Consider the following 16,499-nt stretch of genomic DNA (forward strand, 5'->3'; position numbering starts at 1 on the left):
TTTACAATATTGGCTGAAATGAAGAAGGGAAGTTGATCAGGAGCTTCTTGGAATAAGATCAAGAAAGGGCCGGAGGTGAGGTCAGGGTTCAGGCTGGGGGGGATCTGGGCTTAGTGAGCAGCTGGAGAGATGAACTCAATTTGGAGACAAAGGGCTAGAAATTCCATAATTAGCCCCAAGACCGGTTGTTGGGTATTTTGGGCATTTGACAAGGTGCCACATAAAAGGTTACTGCACAAGATAAAAGTTCACGGGATTGGGGGTAATATATTAGCATGGTTAGAGGATTGGCTAACTAACAGAAAACAGAGAATCGGGATAAATGGTTCATTCTCGGGTTGGCAACCAGTAACTAATGGGGTGCCACAGGGATCAGTGCTGGGACCCCAACTATTTACAATCTATATAAACGACTTAGAAGAAGGGACTGAGTGTAATGTAGCCAAGTTTGCTGACAATACAAAGATGGGAGAAAAAGCAATGTAATGTGTGAGGAGGACACAAAAAATCTGCAAGGACATAGACAGGCTAAGTGAGTGAGCAAAAATTTGGCAGATGGATTATAATGTTGGAAAGTGTGAGGTCATGCACTTTGGCAGAAAAAAATCGAAGAGCAAATTATTATTTAAATGGAGAAAAATTGCAAAGTGCCGCAATGCAGCGGGACCTGGGGGTCCTAGTGCATGAAACACAAAAGGTTAGTATGCAGGTACAGCAAGTGATCAGGAAGGCCAATGGTATCTTGGCCTTTATTGCAAAGGGGATGGAGTATAAAAGCAGGGAAGTCTTGCCACAGTTATACAGGGTATTAGTGAGGCCACACCTGGAATACTGCATACAGTTTTGGTTTCCATATTTAAGAAAGTATATACTTGCTTTGGAGGCAGTTAAGAGAAGGTTCACTAGATTGATTCCGGAGATGAGGGGGTTGACTTATGAGGAAAGGTTGAGTAGGTTGGGCCTCTACTCATTGGAATTCAGAAGAAGGAGAGGTGATCTCATCAAAACATATAAGATTATGAAGGGGCTTGACAAGGTGGATGCAGAGAGGATGTTTCCAAAGATAGGGAAGACTAGGACTAGAGGGCATAATCTTAGAATAAGGGGCCGCCCATTTAAAATTGATATGAGGAGGAATTTCTTCTCTCAGAGGGTTGTAAATCTGTGCAATTCACTGCCTCAGAGAGCTGTGGAAGTTGGGACATTGAATAAATTTAAGACAGAAATAGACAGTTTCTTAAACGATAAGGGGGTAAGAGGTTATGGGGAGCGGGCAGGGAAGTGGAGCTGAGTCCATGACTGGAACAGCCATGATCATATTAAATGGCGGAGCAGGCTTGAGGGGCCATATGGCCTACTCCTGCTCCTATTTCTTATGTCCTTATGTTCTTATAATCACGGCTTTTTTTTTTTAGCGCCAGAATACCACTATGGCTAGACGCCACAAAATTCGGAAAACGGTGACGAGCGATAGTGGTAGCGGTAAAATCCAGCCTTGCACTACTTCATTTGTACGCTGGAGCCAAATTCAGCGAATTCAGCAATCAGAAAAAAAAATGGACCTTCTGCGCATGAGCAATATTTTTTTCGACGTTTTTTTTCTTGCATTTTTTTAATCCCTGCGATGCTGGTCAGCTGTCAGGGTGCGCCCATGCATGCGCAGTACACCAGGTCTCAATCTGCCATTCCTCACAGACAAGAGAAGTTGCAGCAGAGTGATTATAGTAGGCGGAGTGCCAGGAAATTTAGCTCTGATGCCAATGAGGCATTGATCACAGGAATTGAAAGTAGACGGGGGGAGATTAATAGGATGGGTCAAAGTAACCCTCCCCTCCAGCCGTTATAAAGAGATTTTGGATCTGTGTCGCTGACAAGGTCTCCTCAGTTGATGACATTCGCGGGGACCACCAGCAATGAGGAAAAGGTGGAATGACCTTTGCAGGGTCATGAGAGTAAGTAATATTTTTATTGATGCACTCCTTGATTACTTACATTGTAAATCTGACACATGTTGCTATAGGTAGGCTTAGTGTTGCCCCTTATTTGCCATGAATGATCGTTACACATTATGAAGATTGCTTTTTCACACCCTAAAAGATGTTTCTGCACGTCGATGTCTTCATCATGAACCACGTGCATCTACCAGGGCCATTAAACAGAGGACTGTATTAAATGCACACAGTATGGTTACCCGAGTGCCCTTCTGCTCTTGTGGCACACGCAGATAGTGCATGTGCCACAAGAGCAGAAGGGCACTCGGGTAACCATTCCCAAATTGTCATTATGGAAGGAAACGTTGTCCCACAACCGTCGGGAGCAGCGGCGCACAGGCGTTGGTTTGCCCCAAACACATCCATTAACAGACCTGGAGGATCGAGTGGCCGGTCTAATTGGTGCCTTCGGGAGGTCAACTACCCTTGGGGGTTGCTGAGCCCATGTTCCGAACTGAGGGTCAGTCCTGCAAAATCCCCGGGCTGGGTTGGGGCAATGTGATGCAGTGTCTCTTGACGACATATAATGCAGTAGTGGTGGCCCTTCAAATAAGCCTGTGCGACGTGACCTTACTCATGTCACCCCACGCCCTCCCCTGCTGGAAGGGCTGGAGAGGAAGGGTGGGGATGGAGGGGGTGGTGAGGGTGGGGATGGAGGGGGTGGTGAGGGTGGAGGGGGGTGGAGGGGATGGAGGGGGTGGTGAGGGCGGAGGGGGTGGTGAGGGTGGAAGGGAGGGTGGGGATGGAGGGGGAAGGTGGGGGTGGAGGGGAGGATGGGGGTGGAGGGGGAGGGTTGGGGTGGAGGGGATGGAGGGGGTGGAGGGGAGGGTGGGGATGGAGGGGATGGAGGGGGTGGTGAGGGTGGAGGGGAGGGTGGGGATGGAGGGGGAGGGTGGGGATGGAGGGGAAGGGTGGGGGTGGAGGGGATGGAGGGGGTGGTGAGGGTGGAGGGGAGGATGGGGGTGGAGGGGATGGAGGGGAGGGTGAGGGTGGAGGGGGTGGGTGGAGGGGGTGGTGAGGGTGGAGGGGAGGATGGGGCTGGAGGGGAAGGGTGGGGGTGGAGGGGATGGAGGGGAGGATGGGGTGGAGGAGGAGGGTGGGGGTGGGTGTGGAGGGTGTTGTGTATCTGTAAAGCATGCACTCCCATATTCCGCCACCAGGGAGTGCATCCCCTGAAGTCCCAAGGAATCCCAGCATCCGTTGGGAGCACTGTACATAAGCTGGCCCCTAAAGCCTGTTCCTCACTCTGGAGTGCATATTAAAGACTGAGGTCACTGTTACTTTAACCTCCGTGTGTGCAGTCTCATCTGTGTTAGGAACACAATAACTGGCGACGAGTACACAAATCCAACGCAAAGATGCAGCAAACTGGGCATCCTGGAGAAGTTCTCGGAGGGTGAGGACTGGGAAGCCTATGTCGAACGGCTAGACCAGTACTTTGTAGCCAACGAGCTGGAGGGGGAAGGAAGCGCTACAAAAAGGAGAGCGGTCCTCCTCACAGTCTGCACCGACCTACAGCCTCGTGAAGAATCTTCTGGCTCCGGTGAAACCCACAGATAAGTTGTATGAGGAGCTGTGTACACTGGTTCGGGAGCATCTTAACCCGAGGGAGAGCATGCTGATGGCGAGGTATCGGTTCTTCACCTGCATCTAATCTGTCCTCAGAGACTTTTTTGGACTGGGCATTGGCCACGAGACCATCCTACGAAAACTTTTGACTGTAGAGGCACCGACCCTCAGTAACGCCATTGCAATAGCACAGGCGTTTATGTCCACCAGTGATAACACCAAACAAATCTCTCAACACACAAGTGCTAGCAATGTTCATAAATTAACTGGAACTGTTTTTGCGAGCAGTAATGTACAGGGCAGAACCCACGAGTCTGCAACTGACAGCTGGCCTCAGGTGACCCAGTTAACTCAGAGTCCCCAACAAAGGATGAATGCAAGGCAAATCACACCTTGCTGGCGTTGTGAAGGCCTCCATTCAGTCTATTCATGCCGCTTCAAAGGGTATGTTTGCAAGAGGTGTGGAACAATGGGTCACCTCTAATGAGCTTGCAAACGAGCTGCAAGCTCTGCAAAACTTGCTAACCACCATGTTGCAGAGGAAGATTGGTCCATGGTGGATCAAAGCAATTTTGAGCCTCAGAAAGAGGTGGCAAATGCTGAAGTACACGGGGTGCACACATTTTTGACGAAATGTCCACCTATAATGCTAAACGTAAAATTGAATGGCTTACCCGAAGCCATGGAACTGGACACTGGCACGGGCCAATCCATCATGAGTAAAAAGATGTTTGAGAGACTGTGGTGCAACAAGGCACTCAGACCAGCCCTGAGCCCTGACCCACACGAAACTGAGAACGTACACCGAAGAGCTTATCACTGTCATGGGCAGCGCCATGGTCAAGGTCACCGACGAGGGCACGGTGCATGAACTGCCACTCAGAATTGTCCCGGGCGATGGCCCCACACTGCTTGGAAGGAGATGGCTGGGAAAAATTGGCTGGAACTGGGATGACATCCGAGCGCTATCACATGTCGATGAGGCCTCATGTACCCAGGTTCTTAACAAATTTCCTTCCCTTTTTGAGTCAGGCATTGGAAACTTTTCTGGGGCGAAGGTGCGGATCCACTTAGAAACATAGAAACATAGAAAATAGATGCAGGAGTAGGCCATTCAGCCCTTCTAGCCTGCACCGCCATTCAATGAGTTCATGGCTGAACATGCACTTCAGTACCCCCTTCCTGCTTTCTCGCCATACCCCTTGATCCCCCGAGTAGTAAGGACTTCATCGAACTCCCTTTTGAATATATTTAGTGAATTGGCCTCAACTACTTTCTGTGGTAGAGAATTCCACAGGTTCACCACTCTCTGGGTGAAGAAGTTTCTCCTCATCTCGGTCCTAAATGGCTTACCCCTTATCCTTAGACTGTGACCCCTGGTTCTGGACTCCTCCAACATTGGGAACATTCTTCCTGCATCTAACCTGTCTAAACCCATCAGAATTTTAAACGTTTCTATGAGGTCCCCTCTCATTCTTCTGAACTCCAGTGAATACAAGCCCAGTTGATCCAGTCTTTCTTGATAGGTCAGTCCCACCATCCTGGGAATCAGTCTGGTGAATCTTCGCTGCACTACCTCAATAGCAAGAATGTCCTTCCTCAAGTTAGGAGACCAAAACTGTACACAATACTCCAGGTGTGGCCTCACCAAGGCCCTGTACAACTGTAGCAACACCTCCCTGCCCCTGTACTCAAATCCCCTCGCTATGAAGGCCAACATGCCATTTGCTTTCTTAACCGCCTGCTGTACCTGCATGCCAACCTTCAATGACTGATGTACCATGACACCCAGGTCTCGTTGCACCTCCCCTTTTCCTAATCTGTCACCATTCAGATAATAGTCTGTCTCTCTGTTTTTAACCATCAAAGTGGATAACCTCACATTTATCCACATTATACTTCATCTGCCATGCATTTGCCCACTCACCTAATCTATCCAAGTCACTCTGCAGCCTCATAGCATCCTCCTCTCAGCTCACACTGCCACCCAACTTAGTGTCATCCGCAAATTTGGAGATACTACATTTAATCCCCTCGTCTAAATCATTAATGTACAATGTAAACAGCTGGGGCCCCAGCACAGAACCTTGCGGTACCCCACTAGACACTGCCTGCCATTCTGAAAAGTACCCATTTACTCCTACTCTTTGCTTCCTGTCTGACAACCAGTTCTCAACCCACGTCAGCACACTAGCCCAATCCCATGTGCTTTAACTTTGCACATTAATCTCTTGTGTGGGACCTTGTTGAAAGCCTTCTGAAAGTCCAAATATATCACATCAACTGGTTCTCCCTTGTCCACTTTACTGGAAACATCCTCAAAAAATTCCAGAAGGTTTGTCAAGCATGATTTCCCTTTCACAAATCCATGCTGACTTGGACCTATCATGTCACCATTTTCCAAATGCACTGCTATGACATCCTTAATAATTGATTCCATCATTTTACCCACTACTGAGGTCAGGCTGACCGGTCTATAATTCCCTGTTTTCTCTCTCCCTCCTTTTTTAAAAAGTGGGGTTACATTGCCTACCCTCCACTCGATAGGAACTGATTCACAGTCAATGGAATGTTGGAAAATGACTGTCAATGCATCCACTATTTCCAAGGCCACCTCCTTAAGTACTCTGGGTTGCAGTCCATCAGGCCCTGGGGATTTATCGGCCTTCAATCCCATCAATTTCCCCAACACAATTTCCGGACTAATAAAGATTTCCCTCAGTTCCTCCTCCTTACTAGACCCTCTGACCCCTTTTATATCCGGAAGGTTATTGGTGTCCTCCTTAGTGAATACCGAACCAAAGTACTTGTTCAATTGGTCTGCCATTTTTTTGTTCCCAGTTATGATTTCCCCTGATTCTGACTGCAGGGGACCTACGTTTGTCTTTACTAACCTTTTTCTCTTTACATACCTATAGAAACTTTTGCAATCCGCCTTAATGTTCCCTGCAAGCTTCTTCTCGTACTCCATTTTCCCTGCCCTAATCAAACCCTTTGTCCTCCTCTGCTGAGTTCTAAATTTCTCCCAGTCCCCGGGTTCACTGCTATTTCTGGCCAATTTGTATGCCACTTCCTTGGCTTTAATACTATCCCTGATTTCCCTTGATAGCCACGGTTGAGCCACCTTCCCTTTTTTATTTTTACGCCAGACAGGAATGTACAATTGTTGTAGTTCATCCATGCGGTCTCTAAATGTCTGCCATTGCCCATCCACAGTCAACCCCTTAAGTATCATTCGCCAATCTATCCTAGCCAATTCACGCCTCATATCTTCAAAGTTACCCTTCTTTAAGTTCTGGACCATGGTCTCTGAATTAACTGTTTCATTCTCCATCCTAATGCAGAATTCCACCATATTATGGTCACTCTTCCCCAAGGGGCCTCGCACAATGAGATTGCTAATTAATCCTCTCTTATTACACAACACCCAGTCTAAGATGGCCTCCCCCCTAGTTGGTTCCTCGACATATTGGTCTAGAAAACCATCCCTTATGCACTCCAGGAAATCCTCCTCCACCGTATTGCTTCCAGTTTGGCTCGCCCAATCTATGTGCATATTAAAGTCACCCATTATAACTGCTGCACCTTTATTGCATGCACACCTAATTTCCTGTTTGATACCCTCCCCAACATCACTACTACTGTTTGGAGGTCTGTACACAACTCCCACTAACGTTTTTTGCCCTTTGGTGTTCTGCAGCTCTACCCATATAGATTCCATATCATCCAAGCTAATGTCCTTTCTAACTATTGCATTAATCTCCTCTTTAACCAGCAATGCTACCCCACCTCCTTTTCCTTTTATTCTACCCTTCCTGAATGTTGAATACCCCTGCATGTTGAGTTCCCAGCCCTGATCATCCTGGAGCCACGTCTCCGTAATCCCAATCACATCATATTTGTTAACATCTATTTGCACAGTTAATTCATCCATCTTATTGCGGATACTCCTTGCATTAAGACACAAAGCTTTCAGGCTTGTTTTTTTAACACCCTTTGTCCTTTTAGAATTTTGCTGTACAGTGGCCCTTTTTGTTCTTTGCCTTGGGTTTCTCTGCCCTCCACTTTTCCTCATCTCCTTTCTGTCTTTTGCTTTTGCCTCCTTTTTGTCTCCCTCTGTCTCCCTGCATTGGTTCCCATCCCCCTGCCATATTAGTTTAACTCCTCCCCAACAGCACTAGCAAACACTCCCCCTAGGACATTGGTTCCGGTCCTGCCCAGGTGCAGACCGTTCGGTTTGTACTGGTCCCACCTCCCCCAGAACCGGTTCCAATGCCCCAGGAATTTGAATCCCTCCCTGCTGCACCACTGCTCAAGCCACGTATTCATCTGCGCTGTCCTGCGATTCCTACTCTGACTTGCACGTGGCACTGGTAGCAATCCCGAGATTACTACTTTTGAGGTCCTATTTTTTAATTTAGCTCCTAGCTCCTTAAATTCGTTTCGTAGGACCTCATCCCTTTTTTTACCTTTGTCGTTGGTACCAATGTGCACCATGACAACTGGCTGTTCTCCCTCCCTTTTCAGAATGTCCTGCACCCGCTCCGAGACATCCTTGACCCTTGCACCAGGGAGGCAACATACCATCCTGGAGTCTTGGTTGCGGCCGCAGAAACGCCTATCTATTCCCCTCACCATTGAATCCCCTATCACTATCGCTCTCCCACTCTTTTTCCTGCCCTTCTGTGCAACAGAGCCAGCCATGGTGCCATGAACTTGGTCCCAGAGGCATGACTCATTCACCACAAGGCGCGAGCGGTACCTCACATGATGAGGGAGAGAGTGGAAATCGAGCTCGACAGGCTGCAACGCGAGGGCATCATCTCCCCAGTGGAATTCAGCGAGTGGACCAGCCCGATTGTTCCAGTACCCAAAAGTGATGGCACGGTCAGGATTTGCGGTGATTATAAAGTAATTATTAATCGTTTCTCGCTACAGGACCAATACCCGCTACCTAAGGCAGATGACCTATTTGAGACGCTGGCAGGAGGCAAGACATTCACCAAGCTCGACCTGACTTCAGCCTACATGATGCAGGAGCTGGAGGAGTCTTCGAAGGGCCTCACCTGCATCAACTCGCACAAGGGACTGTTCATCTACAACAGATGCCCGTTTGGAATTCGGTCGGCTGCAGCGATCTTCCAGAAAAACATGGAGAGCCTACTCAAGTCGGTACCACACATGGTGGTCTTTCAGGGCGACATATTGGTCACGGGTCGGGACACCGTTGAGCACCTACAAAACCTGGAGGATGTCCTCCAGCGACTGGATCGCGTAGGGTTGCGGCTGAAGAGGTCGAAATGCGTCTTCATGGCAACAGAAGTGGAGTTTTTGGAGAGAAAGATCGCGGAGGACAGCATTCGGCCCACAGACGCCAAGACAGAGGTTATCAGGAACGCGCCCAGGCCACAGAACGTCACGGAGCTGCGGTCGTTCCTGGGACTTCTCAACTATTTTGGTAACTTCCTACCAGGGTTAAGCACTCTTTTAGAGCCCCGACATGTGTTATGCGCAAAGGTGAGAACTGGGTATGGGGAAAAAAACAAGTAATTGCTTTTGAGAAAGCCAGAAACATTTTATGCTCCAACAAGCTGCTTGTATTGTATAACCCGTGTAAAAGACTTGGCTAACATGGGACGCATCGTCGTACGGAGTCGGGTGTGTATTACAACAAGCTAACATTGCGGGGGAGTTGCAACCTGTCGCCTATGCTTCCAAGAGCTTGTCTAAGGCCAAGAGGGCATACAGCATAATTGAGAAAGAGGCATTAGCGTGTGTGTTCGGGGTAAAGAAAGTGCATCAGTAACTGTTTGGCCTCAAATTTGAGCTCGAAACCGATCACAAGCCCCTCACATCCCTGTTCGCTCAGCCCGCATACAAAGGTGGGCACTCGCGCTATTAGCGTATATCTATACCATCCGCCACAGGCCAGGCAACTGTGCGGATGCTCTCAGTCGGCTACCATTGCCCACCACGGGGGTGGAAATTGCGCAGCCTGCAAACTTGTTGATGGTGGCGCAGCCCACAGACTTGTTGATGGTCATGGAAGCGTTTGAAAATGATAAATCACCTGTCACGGCCCGCTAGATTAGGACTTGGACCAGCCACGATCCTCTGCTGTCCCAAGTAAAAAACTGTGTACTGCATGGGAGCTGGGCCAGCATCCCCGTTGAAATGCAAGAACCAATCAAGCCGTTCCAGCGGCGAATGGACGAGCTGTCCATTCAGGCAGACTGCCTGTTGTGGGGTAACCACGTAGTGCTACCAAAAAAGGGCAGGGAGACGTTCATCTCGGATCTCCACAGCACACACCCGGGTATAGTAATGATGAAAGCGATAGCCAGATCCCACGTGTGGTGGCCCGGTATCGACTTTGATTAGAGTCCTGTGTACGGCAATGCAGCGTATGTGCTCAGTTGAGCAATGCACCCAGAAAGGCACCACTAAGTTTGTGGTCCTGGCCCTCCAGACCATGGTCGAGGATCCATGTCGACTATGTGGGCCCGTTTCTCGGTAAAATGTTCCTGGTGGTGGTGGATGCTTTTTCAAAATGGATTGGATATGAAATAATGTCGGGAAGCACCGCCACAGCCACCATTGAAAGCCTGAGGGCCATGTTTGCCACCCACTGGTCAGTGACAACGGGCCATGTTTCACCAGTGGCGAATTTAAAGACTTCATGATCCGCAATGGGATCAAACATGTCACCTCGGCCCCGTTTAAACCAGCCTCCAATGGGCAGGCAGAGCGGGCAATACAAATCATCAAACAGAGCCTTAAACAGAAGGCTCACTCCAAACCCGCCTATCCCGAGTACTGCTCAGCTACCGCATGAGACCCCACAGGGGTGCCCCCGGCTGAGCTACTCATGAAAAGGACACTTAAAACCAGACTCTCGCAGGTCCACACCAACCTGCATGATCAGGTAGAGAGCAGGCGGCAGCAACAAAATGTAAACGATGGTCGCACCACTGTGTCACGGGAAATTGATCTGAATGACCCTGTGTATGTGCTAAACTATGGACATGGTCCCAAGTGGATCGCGGGCATGGTGATAGCTAAAGAAGGGAATAGGGTGTTTGTAGTCAAACTAGACAATGGACAAATTTGCAGAAAGCACCTGGACCAAACGAGGCTGCAGTTCACAGACTGCCCTGAACAACCCACAGCAGACACCACCTTTTTCGAGCCCACAATACACACCTAAAGGATCAACGACATCACGTCGGACCAGGAAATCGAACCCATCACGCCCAACAGCCCAGCAGCCCTGCACAGCCAACAACACGCCAGCCCAGCGAGGGCATAGCCAACACACCAAAACAGACATTTGTACCGAGGCGGTCCACCAGGGAAAGAAAGGCTCCCGACCGCCTCACCTTGTAAATAGTTTTCACTTTGACTTTCGGGGGGGAGTGATGTTGTATATCTGTGAAGCATGCACTCCCATGTTCCACCACCAGGGAGCGCATCCCCTGAAGTCCCAAGGGAACCCAGCATCCCTTGGGAGCACTGTATATAAGCTGGTCCCTAAGGCCTGTTCCTCACTCTGGAGTGTCTTATTAAAGACTGAGGTCACTGTTACTTTAACCTCCCTGTGTGCGGTCTCATGTCGGAACACAATAGAGGGGGTGGAGGGAGAGGGTGGGGAGATTGGGAATGGAGGGGCTGGAAGGGGTGGTGTGGGTGGAGGGGGAGGTTGGTGGTCGAGGGAGAGGTTGGGGATGGTGGGGGGAGGAGGTGTTGGGGGGAGGAGGTGTTGGGGATGAAAGGGGTAGAGTGAGAGGGTGGGGATGGAGGTGGTGGAGGGGCTGGAGGGGGTGGTGGGGGGGTGGAGGTGGAGGGCGAGGGAGTGTGGTGACGGGGGTGGAGGTGGTGGAGGGGGCAATGCAGTCAGCACGTCTTTAGCTGTAGCCACAAGTTCCTCAGACGAAGCCACATTCACAGGCTTCGTCCAATCCGAGGTAATGGGTCCAAATGGTGTGCAGCAACGCACCCCCAGGGTTGAACCCTGTATGCCGTCTCTGCGGAGGTTGAGTCAAGACGCACACCTGGATATGGTGCGACTGTCCAGGGAGAGCATCGAACTCGGTCAAGAGCTCCTCCAGGCTCTGGGTGGCATTGCCAGCAACATCGCGGCACAATCTGCCACACAAGCTGCGAACATGTCGCAGAATGCAGCTGCAATCCGGGACAACACCGAGGCTGGCAATGCCCTGTGGCAATTGATGGTCTCGATCTTTGGCACTACAGTCCCCAGTGTCATACCACCCAGACCGACAGCACCTGACTGGGGAGGCCGAACAAGAACCTTCCCACTCAGAAGCTGGGCCTTCCATACCCCTAGCTTCTCCAGGCGGTCCAATGGCATCTCCATTGTCTCTCCCCCAACAATAGCAGCGCTCTGTGAGTCTTGCTGCACACTGTCTTGGTCCTAACGCGGGTAGGGTAGGGGCAAGGAGCAAAGGGGTGGGATGGAGGGGCTAAAAATTTACAAATGGTTTATAAATTCTTTTGTTCACCTTAACCATTCTTGTGCAGTGTCTCATTTGTAGAATAAGAGGTTCGGCGGCCTCGACCGGCAAGGGCCATCAGCGGGTTGGGGGCAAAGGAGCAGCGTGGAACGTGCCACTTCAAGGTGCAGTGCGAGTCGGTGCAGGAGGGCAGCGAAGAGGGACGTCACCAAGGTCCAGGCTGCTGATTGGAGCGTGGGCTGGAGCGGTGTGAGATTGCAGAGCGATGTGATTGGGGCCCAGCAGAGGCACGAGTTTGGGGCCCAGAAGAGGCGAGGGCTCAGGGGCAGCACGGGCCAGCCCACACTGCGATAGATGTGTGCGCTAGGACTGTGCAGCAGAGCTGGTCTCCAGTCGTCTTGGGTAACCCTTGCCACTGGACCAAGACCTAGCTCTGTCAAGCCCGTGTGGTGGCTGGTGTGCAACGGCCACCACACGTTAAAAAAATCCATGCACAGGCATTTTCCACCCTTCAACATGTAGTTCGGGATCTGGAATATTAGGTCCTTTATTGAAACACCTGTGAACTCATCCCTTTTTGGTGTGGAAGCAAGTTATCCTCGCTACGTGGGACCGCCTATGATGATGATGATTAAGAGGGGGAATAGTCAACATGGTGGGGTAGAGTGGGTAGGCAACGGTGAAGCATTGATTTATGAGCTGCAAGAAAGACTTTGGCAGTGATGAAAGCTCCTCGAGGCCTCCCCTGTGGGGGTTGTGGTGGTGGCATGGGTTCATTGCCAGACTCCACATCCTCCTCCTCCTCTTCATCCCCATCCCCACCCCCCCTCTCTCCTGAGATGGTCCTGCAATCCCCATTGGAAAATCCTGTCCCCTCATTGATGGCCAAGTTATGTAGCATGCAGCACACCACAATGAACTCAGAGACCGACTGAGGGGAGTACTGCAGGCAGCCTCCAGAGTGGTCCAGGCATTGGAAGCGCTGCTTGAGCACTCCAATTGTCTTTTCAACGAGGTTGCATGTGGCTATATGGCTGTCATTATAACAATGTTCGGCTTGTGTCTGAAGGTTCCAGAGGGGGGGTCATGAGCCAGGTGACGAGGCCGTAACCTTTGTCCCCCAGCATCCAGCTCTGGCCTTGTGGCTGACGCTCAAACAGGTATGAGACAGTGCTCTCACGCAAGATGAAAGCATCATGGATGCTCCTTGGATATTGGGCATTGACTGCCATGATGCACTGAATATGGTCGCACACGGCAAGCGAGCTCCAGGTGGGCAGAGGAAACGCTTCAAGGACACCCTCAAAGACTCCTTGATAAAATGCAACATTCCCAGCGACATCTGGGAGTCCCTGGCCAAAGACCGCCCTAAATGGAGGAAGAGCATCCGGAGGGCGCTGAGCATCTTGAGTCTCATCACCGAGAGCATGCAGAAATCAAGCGCAAGCAGCAGAAGGAGCGTGCTGTAAACCAGTCTCCCCCTCCACCCTTTCCTCCAACCAATGTCTGTCCCACCTGTGACAGAGACTGTAATTCCCGTATTGGACTGTTCAGTCACCTGAGAACTCACTTTTGGAGTGGAAGCAAGTCTTCCTCGATTTCGCGGGACTGTCTCCGATGACATGATCTGTACGTTCAGCAAGTGGAATCCTTTTCCATTTCGGTAAACCTCTGGCTCCTGCAAAGATGCTCATAGGGCGATGTGCGTACAGTCAATGGCAGCCTGAACCTTGACAAAACCAGCGGCCTTCTCATTCTGTGCCTCCTTGGTCATTTAGAACTTTATAAAGTCCATCCTGCGTGCGTACAGTGCAGTAGACACCTGGTGAATGCGCTGTGTAGCGTGCAGCGAGATGGAGCATATATCCCCTGTTGATGCCTGGAAGGAGCTGGAGGCATAGAAGGCAAGTGCTGCAGTCACCTTCACCTCGACGGGCAGTGAAGTCCTGTTGCTTCTGGTAGGCTGTAGGTCTGCCTGTAGAAGCTGGCATATCTCTGTGACCACCTCTTTTCGGAAACGCAGCCTTCAAACGCACTGTGCCTCAGAGGGCTACAGGTATGAGTGATGTTCCCTGTAAACTTGTGGGGGGGGCAAGGTCTCTTTCCCATACGTCTGCGAGCTCTTCAATTAAGCTCAAAATGCTCTTGAATAAGCCGTCTTCCAGCTCGATGCTGCATAGAAAAAGTAGCCAGCAATAATGGCAGAGATATTATAGCCCCATTCTTTTAAATATCTTCAAATGTACTCAAATAGCCTTAAAAAAGAACTATAAACTCACGAAAACCTCAACGTGTAAAACACAGCCTTCCCTCCAAATCCTTTTATGCATTGAACTTCTGCTCCGTTTTTCAAGATGGCATCGTTAGCGCCGGGTGTGCCGTGGGTCCAAGCAGGTTAGACTTATGTTTTTCAGGCGTGTTTTTGGCCGGGCGGTAAAAATGGCGGTATCGCTGAATTTTTCGCCCATGGTGATAGCAAGCGTTGCATGCCGATTGATGTCATAAAAACGATGAAAAAAACGGACGGGCGATACCTTTGACCGCTGCGCAAAACTGCGGCTGAAATTTCCGCCCGGGCGCGAAATTTTGTGCGCTGCGTTTATCGCGCCCCCCCCCCCCCGCAAAAAAAATCAGTTTTTCCGCCCCGCCATGGTGGTAAAACGGGCGCAAAGCTGTCGAATTTCTAGCCCAAATAAACTCCTGAATCCCTCGCACTTGTTGTTGGAGGTGAATGTGGAAGTGGCTGAGGAGAGAGGGTTAAGCAGATGGTTGGTAATAGAGCATGGACCCTGAGGTTATCTTTGTTCTCTAGAATGATCCTAGAGTGGTGAGCTGTTTAGGCAGAGGAAAGCGAAGCCTTGGTAGAACTTGGTGTGGTCAAGCAATGAATTGCTACGTCTATTATGCGCAGGATATGTTCAAGTTTACACCCGCTGGACTGGCGAAAGTGGAGATGGGGAAACAACTGGAATGTGAGTTGTGGACAATACATAAGTCTACATCTCAGCTCACGCCCTCCTTTCCTTGAGTTTGCACTGCTACGTGTCCACTCCCCTTCAGCCCACACACCACCAGTGATGACAATCGTCTTGCCCTGCTGTCAGAATATCTTCCAAAATCATCTCTGCCTTGCTTCATCTCCTCCTAAATCTAACTCTTTGAGCTCTCCTTCAAACACCTCCCCTAACTCTTCTAATTCCAGCTCAGTGTCCAAATTCTCCCCTCCTTGTGAAGTTTTGTGGTATTTCATTGTAGAAATGGTGCTTTATATAAGTGCAAGTTGTGTTGTGGTGTATTGTACCGAGGACAGTAGCATCTTGTGCGTTAATAATGCTCACTATTTTTCACACAGAGCAATCACAATTGCAGTTAATCTTTCAGAGATGCCAAGTAAAGGCATGACAATTCCCTGTAAAACGGGTGAATCTTGTGTAACTCCTTGTGGCTATAGTCCAGCATTGCATCTCTCAGTAGGCAATTAAGAATGTAGGGAGCAAATAATAGACATCAAACCCCCCCAAAAAATTACCTTCATTTGCTTTTGTGTAGGTGACTCCATGTGGATGAAGTGAATAGGGTCGAGAAGCAAAATTCTTCAGGTGAACAATGATGGTGTCACCTTGTTCAGCCTTTATAATTGGTCCGAGAAATCCCAACCATTCAGGTTTAGCAATCTCCTTGGTATAATTGTCGCTCGTATACTCCAGGTACACAGCTTTCTTATACACACTTCCTATCCTAGTGGGACTTCGTTTCAGGAATACAGATGCATGCCTGTATATTGCAAAGTACAACTAGTATCAATGAACATAAAGAAAGAAAGCATTTATAGTTATCACATTGTAGTTATCCACCCTCCAAGGCTTCTTTGACAGACCTCTACCACCTAGACAGACAAGGGCAGCAGGCACACGGGAACACCACCAGCTCCACGTTCCCCTCCAAGTCACACACCATCCTGACTTGGAAATATATTGCTGTTCCTTCATCGTTGCTGGGTCAAAATCCTGGCCTTCCTTCTATAACAGCACTGTGGGAATACTTTCACCACATGGACTGCAGCGGTTCAAGGTGGTGGCTCACCACCACCTTCTCAAGGGCAGTTAGGGATGGGCAATAAATGCTTTTTTTGTCAGCATCCACATCCCAGGAACGAAAATAAAAAAAAGTTATATGGTGCCTTTCATGGAATCATCCCGAGGTGCTTATCATAAATAGCAATGTTGTAAGTAATCTGGGGTTTTTTGACAGTTTTGGTTCTATCCCTCCTCGACCTTCTCAACCTGCCTGCAGCCTTTGACACAGTTGACCACTCCATCCTCCTCCAATGCCTCTCCACCGTCATCCAGCTGGGTGGGACTGCACTCGCCTGGTTCCATTCTTATCTATCTAATCGTAGTCAGAGAATCACTTGCAATGACTTCTCATCCCACTCCCGCATCGTTACCTCTGGAGTTCCCCAAGG

The 16,499-nt window shown here is 49.7% G+C and overlaps 1 protein-coding gene across 10 annotated transcripts in view; it reads right to left on the reverse strand.

Annotated features, from left to right (window-relative positions):
- Positions 1 to 16,499, reverse strand: part of cp (ceruloplasmin) — a 266,551-nt gene that overhangs the window by 70,755 nt on the left and 179,297 nt on the right. For all 10 annotated transcript variants that reach the window (XM_070883703.1, XM_070883701.1, XM_070883708.1 and 7 more), the window contains one exon: positions 15,564 to 15,808. In XM_070883703.1, the coding sequence (XP_070739804.1) occupies positions 15,564 to 15,808 (245 nt within the window). The remainder of the gene's footprint in view (positions 1 to 15,563; positions 15,809 to 16,499) is intronic.

Source organism: Pristiophorus japonicus, chromosome 6 (genome assembly GCF_044704955.1).
Source record: "Pristiophorus japonicus isolate sPriJap1 chromosome 6, sPriJap1.hap1, whole genome shotgun sequence".
NCBI lineage: Eukaryota > Metazoa > Chordata > Chondrichthyes > Pristiophoridae > Pristiophorus > Pristiophorus japonicus.